Below are 7,829 nucleotides of genomic sequence, written 5' to 3' on the forward strand. Positions count from 1 at the left end.
TAATGAATATGCTTTTTTAAAAAAACAGGTAGTGCCTGGAGAGACTGCACTGGCGTTTTATAAAGCTAAGAATCCTACTGACAAGCCAGTAATCGGAATTTCTACGTACAATGTTGTACCATTTGAAGCTGGACAGTATTTCAATAAAATACAGGTACAACTAAATGCAAACGATAGAATATGATAAAAGTACAATAAAACTATTTAGCACTAAGTTTAATGCAGTATTTTAGTGGGTATTGATTTCTGAAAACTCATTTCTTCTAAACTTCAAACTACTTTTTTTTCATTGCTTATAACAGCTATGTAGAGGTTTAGAGCCAAACTAAATGGAAATCTGCTTTTAAGATTAGAAGAATTTGTTGATTCTCCATCCTTAAAGCAGAACTCAATCTAAGATGAAAAGATGCTGTTACCCTAACACAGAATTTAAAGATTACGTTGAACAGTATGCTTATTAAAGCCAATAAATGCACCATTAGTTTTTACTCTAGATAATAGAATAGAAATATTAATAAACTAATACCTTTCTATAACTTCTAGTGCTTCTGTTTTGAAGAACAAAGGCTTAATCCACAAGAGGAAGTAGATATGCCAGTGTTTTTCTACATTGATCCTGAATTTGCTGAAGATCCAAGAATGGTGAATGTTGATCTCATCACTCTTTCTTATACTTTTTTTGAAGCAAAGGAGGGCCACCAGTTGCCAGTTCCAGGCTATAATTGACGTCAGTATCTTATGATTCAAATTTGTGATTTTTGAAAAATCATGTATCTTGTCTTCTCAGAAGAGAAACATTCTACAATAATGTATTCTATTCTTTTTTATGCTTTCTATTTTAAATATTATGTACTTCCCCCCAACTAATTTACCCTACTTAAAATTGAGAGAAGAGGTTCAGCTTTTTATTATAAGAAATCCATTTGCCTATTTAGAATGTATGACTGTTCAAAGCCGTACTTTGCTAAGCAGTAATAAAAGAAACTGCTTTGTTTCTTAAATATGTAGGCATGGTCCCTTCCAAATTACTAGCATTACATACCTGTAGTAGTACTTTTTTTTTTTTTATGCCCAGTATTGTCTCAAGATCTAGGTCAGAACTTCTGACTATATTTCTAAAACACTTGGTTACTACTTTTTTTCTCATTGTGTACAGTCACTATTTGAAAAGCTCCAAATGGAAAGGGAATCACTAAGCCCTAACAGTTTGCCCAAAGATTACATTCTGATTTCAGATAGGACTATTTTTCCTTTAAGATTTAGGGTGATTTACATTCAGAGTACTGAATAATTACTTTGAAGTTTTGGTATCATGAAATTGAAATGAAATGCAAATATCTACTAGACTTCTAGTATTTCTTGTGATAGCACCAAGTCCCTGAATGTTAAAAGTGAAGATTACTCACATAAGTTCTGCAGTGAACAAACTGTAAAAAAAAGATGTATTAAATTGTTTTAATAGTAATTTATTTGTCATTGTAGTTTACAATACAAATGAATGTATAATTTATTCTGAATATTTTCCAGTAGTCGTTTCAAAAAAAATTTAAATTGCAATAAAAAAAAGAGAGAACATTTAGTATTATAAAGAATTGTATTTAAAGGCAACTTGATGTAGCATCCTGTGTGACCTCTTCAGGATACATGAAATAGGAACTACAATATTAAGGTTTTTACAATTCATAATTCTAAACAAGAATATTATTTATAAAAAAGTGCACATATTCGGCTTTAGTTAAATGAAGGCACTCACTATTCTCCTGAATACTATATTTAGTTTCTTACATTTTGTGCTTACATGTATTCAGAATTATTTTGTAATAAAATAATATCCATCTACTCTCATCACAGCCATGTGATGATTTCTAAATGTAGGAACGCCTGAGATGCTCCAGTTAACCTGATTGGCCCCAGTACAATGAATTTTTTCTTCTGTTGGAGTTTTAAGTGAAAAATGTTAAAAGCAAGTTTTTTTGAGATAAAACTTGAACTGTTACTCTTTTGTTTAAATTTCACTGTTGCCAAGGAGAAGTGTTCCACCCTGGTTTTAAAGTGTTGGTAGATTTGTCTTCTGGGCCTCACAGTTGGGCAGTCTACCTCTTGGAGTTGTTACCCCTAATGCAGCTAGTGAGCTGGTCCTTCCTTTTCACCTAGAAGAAACAGAAAATAGTCAACCATCCCAGCCTTTCCTTCCCTGTCTCCATGCCTTGGTAACTAGAGGGCCACACACTAGTAGAGGAAAGGCGGAATGTCCTATTTCCATTGGGGGGGTGTGCAAGGGGAATAAATAAGGTTAATAGGTTATTAGTGGCCATGCATTCATTAATAAATAAGTGGGATGACTAGTCCAGCAAATAAAAGTCATCCAGACCTATCTGGATTAACAATGGATGGTTTCTACCTGTCCCAGTTAACAGATGTCAATTGCACATATAAGACAGATGTCTGATTCTAGTGCTAAAAAGTTCTTATTGATCATCTGTTTTTGTTAGCATTAATATTTTTAGACACAGATGAATTTCTGCATTCCCAAGATTTATTATTTTTAGTTAACAAGGTCACAATGTATTTCATTGGGGAACAAATAGTTCATTCAATTGAGTGATTAGAAGGAATTTGTATATTAATATTTCACTCATTAAAGCGTCAGGTGGCCCTTACAAAATGTAAATACTAACTAGAAAAAGTGATAACTACACTGAAATCCTGTAGAATGGAATGAAGGGTGTGTAAATTGAAGTCTTTACCTTAACAGTCACTATGATTTTGAGTGCCTTTGCGGTGATGAACATCAATTTCTTCATAAATAGCTCTGAAACAAACAAGCCATTGTGGCAAAAGGGTTACATATCACTTTCAAGGTACTATTTTGGCTTTTAACCTGAACTAAAAATCTGGTTCCCTTAGCCATTCAGGCTGTTTAAGTGAATAAAAGCAAAAATATCTGCCCTGAATCTTACATTGTAGCTTTCTTAGATCCTAATGGTGCAGTTCCTGTGCATCTTAACAATATGTGTATTGTATAGTCAATTCACTTTAATTGCGATTTAATGAAAAATATGGCTAAAATTTGGACAGTTTGCTTGTGCTTTTTAAAAGAAAAATTGTTCAGCTTTTCCTGGTTTTAAAACATTTTATAAAATATATTAACTTTAGCTTTTATAACCTGTGTTAATAGAGTCCAAGCTCCTGAGCCACCTTTAGCTTAAATGTCATCTTTGTACTTTATATATAATATATAATAATTTTTCTATGACAGCCTTCATTCAACTCTTCATATATGTCTTATATGTCTGCAGCTAGAAAATATATCATTCATATATTAGTACATGGCTGAAGAAAAATCTAAAAATCACTGAAGTCTTGGTCATCAATATCACAAAGCCCTAGCATGGTCCAGATATTTTTAAAAGTTTCCCTAATAAGTGTTGTCTTCATTTTCCACAAAACTATTTCAACCTCCTTCACTCTCAAGTCTCTTATCTCCCTCCTCTCACTCTGAGTCAGAAACCCCACTTCTTAATAAATCAAATGCCTTGATATGGATACTTCCTCATCTTCCCGTCACTGAATCTTCAAGTCTGTTTTCATCTGCATCACCATTTTCTTCTGGGATCCTTTCAAGCCCTGGCTTCTCAAACACTTACCTCCTTTAGTTATTTCCCTTCCCCAACCGAATCTTTAACCTCTCCCTGCCTACTGGATCCTACCCCTCAGCATTCACAGATGCTCCAGCATCAACAGTATAGTCCCTAACCCTGTGTCTACTTGGTAATCACCTCAGTAACCCTCTAGCTTCCAAAGCATTTCCCAGCATCCCTTCGTGTTTAAGTTTCTGGTTACTGTCGCTACTCCATCTCTTATTAATGCACTGAAATTTGCCTTTTGTCCCCATCCATCTACCAAAATGGCTTTTACTAAAATCACTAATGAGCCTGGCCGATGTGGCTCAGTAGTTGAGCCTTGACCCATGAACCAGGAGATCACAGTTTGATTGCCGGTCAGGGCACATGGTGTTACAGTAGGGGACATGCAGGAGACAGCTGATCGATGATTCTCTCATTGATGTTTCTATCTCTATCTCCCTCTCCCTCTCTCTGAAATTAATAACATTTTTTTAAATCAATGATTTCCAGTTTATTTAATCTATAATCTAGCTGTCAGTCCTCATCTTACTTGTCCTCTCACCGCAGTTCATCACAGTTGTGCACTCCGTTTTTGGTTTCCAAATTGCAATTTCCACGTCTGATAACAGGTTCCCTGTTGCTCTCTTTGCTCTTAGCTTTGGCTTTTCTGTGTCCTTGAATGTAGCAAACCTCTCTCCTTGGGGCCTTTGTACCAGCTGTTCCCTCAAATACCTCCACATGCCAGGCAGGTCAAATGAGTGGATGCAGGGGGCCAGGCCAAGGGGCCTGGTGGACTGCAGAACCTACCTAATCTTAAGGAGACAGCCACTCCATAACCCCAACCTATTGCTAGCATGTGAAAATGTAGGCCTGGCATCTAAATCCATAGGTCCAGATATCTTTTGGAATATCCCAGTGTTTAACTGTTGGCTATTAATTTTTAAATGCATATTGTATATTCTGCACACCTGTAGGCAAAGATACAGCATGCAGGCTGCCAATTTCTGAACAATGATTTCTATAAACATACTTTGACCATTTTTAACAATTTGGGGGTTAACCTTCAGTCAATCAAAATATATTAAAGCTCTAAAGAGCCTACCATCCCAGAAATATTTTTATACACTTGACCTATTTTTTGATAGGATATCAAAAAATAATGGTGCCTTAAGGATTTCAAGTTAAGTAGTTTTTTTAAAATATATTTTATTGATTTTTTACAGAGAGGAAGGGAGAGGGATAGAGAGTCAGAAACATCGATGAGAGAGAAACATCAATCAGCTGCCTCCTGCACACCTCCTACTGGAGATGTGCTCAGAACCAAGGTACATGCCCTTGACTGGAATTGAACCTGGGACCTTTCAGTCCGCAGGCCGATGCTCTATCCACTGAGCCAAACCGGTTAGGGCAAGTTAAGTAATTTTTACTAATGCTTTATTAATTCATTTTAAGCACACTGTTGTCATATGTAGTGAAGACTAACACCAAGTTCTTATATGAGTTTTGGGGAGGATTAGGAGTCAAAGCACAGCTAAAAATCCCATCAGTGTGGTGTTACTATGTCATTAATCAGTGACTAGTGCCCTTCTCAATCAGGAGAAAACCCAAGTTTCTGCCAAGCCATCCACGAGGAACCCATTAATGCACATGATGGTTCCGGTTACTTCTTAATGTGCAACCCGAGCTTTTTTATTTTTCAGTCACAAGGCCGAGAACGGTAAGACCATTAAGAGCAACAGCTCCCATAAAACCTCATAAGTCATTTTTAATAAGGTCATCAATTTGTGCCAAGATCTAAGCAAAGTTAAATATATAAGCAAGCCCTGTTAGCTCTGCTACCAAAGGGAACCAAGACAAAAAATAAATTAATCATTCTGAAAATGACTTACTCTGTCGTGACAGCAGGAGCTAAGGGATCAAACTCCATTACCTCGTAGTAATTGGGTTGCTGGAGATCATTCTTTGTCATCGCTTTAGGCAAAAAAAAAGGCAGTAAACACACATTGTGCTTTTCAAGGGAATATGCACAATTAGTATTCTTATGATTTAGACTTCAAACATAAGATCCTAACAAAGACTGACAACGGAAACAAATACACTGCCATTCTAATACTACTCCCATGGCAACAAATCTATACAACAAAAGGATTTCAAACTTCAGCTAACGGTTCATTTACCCTCAGTGCTCCAAACACAATATTCAGCACAACCCAAGCACTTCTATAATTTCCTAATGTCAGAATGGTATTTACCCTGAATTTACTTCATGGAACTTAAAAATGCAAACAAACTCCTCTAATTTTTCCTCTCTCTTTTATTTTTCTATTACCAATACATCTCTCGCAGACTCACATTCAGTTTTCCCTTGTTAGTGCAGCTAATAGGATCCTGAGTACCTGGGTGGTTGGCGGGCAAGGCTGGCAGTGTCTGGTTTGAAGGTGTGGCCGGAGCGGTGTGTAGACTCACCGGCTGTAGTAACACTGAATTTTGATATACTGGAAGCTGAAGAAAACAGAGCGCATATTCAAATCAACATCCTACAGTAAGTTTCCCTTTTTAAAAATTAGATTCTGAGGCTTCCAAGGGGCACTATTCCAAGATCCGTATGTTCTTGACAGGAATTAGTCATTCTGAACTACTACTTTAGTTGTTTAAGTAATAACCACTTAGAAAATTTACTGCTTTTCTGTCTGCATGCCATTACACCTCATTTCCCATGTAAAATTCTGAAGAAACATGTTGTTTTAAAAAAATAAAAGCAGGAATATACAGGGTGGGGCAAAAGTAGGTTTACAGTTGTTGGTATGGAAAATAATACAATAATAAATAATAACGTAAGAATAAAAACTTTCACTTACAACTGTAAACCCACTTTCGCCACACTCTGTTTACCTCAATCCAGATTTAGTGGTTTTACTAAATATACAATCTCAAACAGGAACAAAAATATCTTGACCCTATAGAAAGACATAAAGTGACGTGTGGAATCTAAATAATGGACAAACAAAACAGAAACAAACGCATAGATACAGAGAACTTTTTTGATAGTTGCCAGATGGAAGGGGGCCTGGAGAGATGGGTGAAAAGGCGGAAGGGATTAAGAAATATAAGTTGCCAGTTATAAAAACAGTCATAGGGATGTGAAATACAGTACAGCATAGAGACCACGGTCAATAATAGTGTAATAATTATGTGTGGTGTCCGCTGGGTACTGGACTTATCAGAGTGATCACCTTGTAAGTTAAATAAATGTCTAATCACTATGCTGTACACCTGAAACTAATACAATATTGTAAGTCAACTGAAACTTTAAAAAATCAAAAGAAAAAAAAGATTAAGACAATAAGGAAAAGTCCTAACAAGGCCTACATCAATACATTATAAATTCAAAGAGACGTTGAGAAAAACATTAGAATTAATGACCAGCAGTTCCCTTTTGGCCATGACAATCGGACTCGGTGCACTGCCAGGAAAGGGTTTCATCACTTACACTCTCGTATGTATGGCTTGCGTCGGGGTTTTGGCTGGTCCGTTGGGCAAACCTAGGATAGTGTGATAACACAGCATGATTACCCTACAGTGAGAACACAAATGCAGAAAGTAAGATGACTTTCCTGGTCTAAAAATGAAACGTCAAATGCACCTTCAGACTGTACAAAAGCATTAATTTTACAAAACAATTCCAACTGCTTTCCGTGCCCACCAGGTCATGATGCCCAACTGCCAAAGAGAGTAAAGACAGTGCTGGCCCTTGGCAGTGGGAGCCCCAACACGCTGCTGTACGCGCAGTACACTGTGAAAACAGAGCTCAGTCTTTCCATCAGAGTAGCTCCCACACCGCCGTTTCCTGAAGGTGGAGAGAGGTGATTCAGGGTAGAGGTTAGGAAGGAACAGGGGAGGGCGCTGGCTCTGGGTCAGGGGGAGTACTCACGCTTGACCTCGTCTCTCCCACTAAATGCAGCTAGAAAACCTGGACAGAACGAATGCATGGAGCAAATATTTGAGGACTGAAAAGTAAATAGCTAAAGGCTGACTTGGAAAGAAGACAAGAATTTGAGTATCATTGGCAAACTTACCATTTTTTCTCCTCTGGTGTTCCCTAGCCTGAATGCAATGTAGCCTACAACCCAGCAGGGAGCCGTTAAGCCAGGCAAGACCTCGAAAAGAAGCCCTCTAATTCTAGCTAGTAGTGTGCTCAGGGTT

The 7,829-nt window shown here is 37.1% G+C and overlaps 2 protein-coding genes across 2 annotated transcripts in view; one reads left to right on the forward strand and one right to left on the reverse strand.

Annotated features, from left to right (window-relative positions):
* Nucleotides 1–1,465, forward strand: part of LOC102772902 (cytochrome c oxidase assembly protein COX11, mitochondrial) — a 5,145-nt gene extending 3,680 nt beyond the window's left edge. The window contains exons 3-4 of the mRNA XM_006753166.2: nucleotides 29–154; nucleotides 544–1,465. Coding sequence (XP_006753229.1) covers nucleotides 29–154; nucleotides 544–726 — 309 coding nt within the window. The 3' untranslated portion in view covers nucleotides 727–1,465. The remainder of the gene's footprint in view (nucleotides 1–28; nucleotides 155–543) is intronic.
* Nucleotides 1,451–7,829, reverse strand: part of TOM1L1 (target of myb1 like 1 membrane trafficking protein) — a 48,823-nt gene continuing 42,444 nt past the window's right edge. The window contains exons 12-16 of the mRNA XM_015560752.1: nucleotides 7,117–7,200; nucleotides 6,023–6,128; nucleotides 5,516–5,597; nucleotides 2,748–2,812; nucleotides 1,451–2,150 (exon numbers count right to left, since the gene is read on the reverse strand). Coding sequence (XP_015416238.1) covers nucleotides 2,749–2,812; nucleotides 5,516–5,597; nucleotides 6,023–6,128; nucleotides 7,117–7,200 — 336 coding nt within the window. The 3' untranslated portion in view covers nucleotides 1,451–2,150; nucleotide 2,748. The remainder of the gene's footprint in view (nucleotides 2,151–2,747; nucleotides 2,813–5,515; nucleotides 5,598–6,022; nucleotides 6,129–7,116; nucleotides 7,201–7,829) is intronic.

Source organism: Myotis davidii, unplaced genomic scaffold, assembly GCF_000327345.1.
Source record: "Myotis davidii unplaced genomic scaffold, ASM32734v1 scaffold771, whole genome shotgun sequence".
NCBI lineage: Eukaryota > Metazoa > Chordata > Mammalia > Chiroptera > Vespertilionidae > Myotis > Myotis davidii.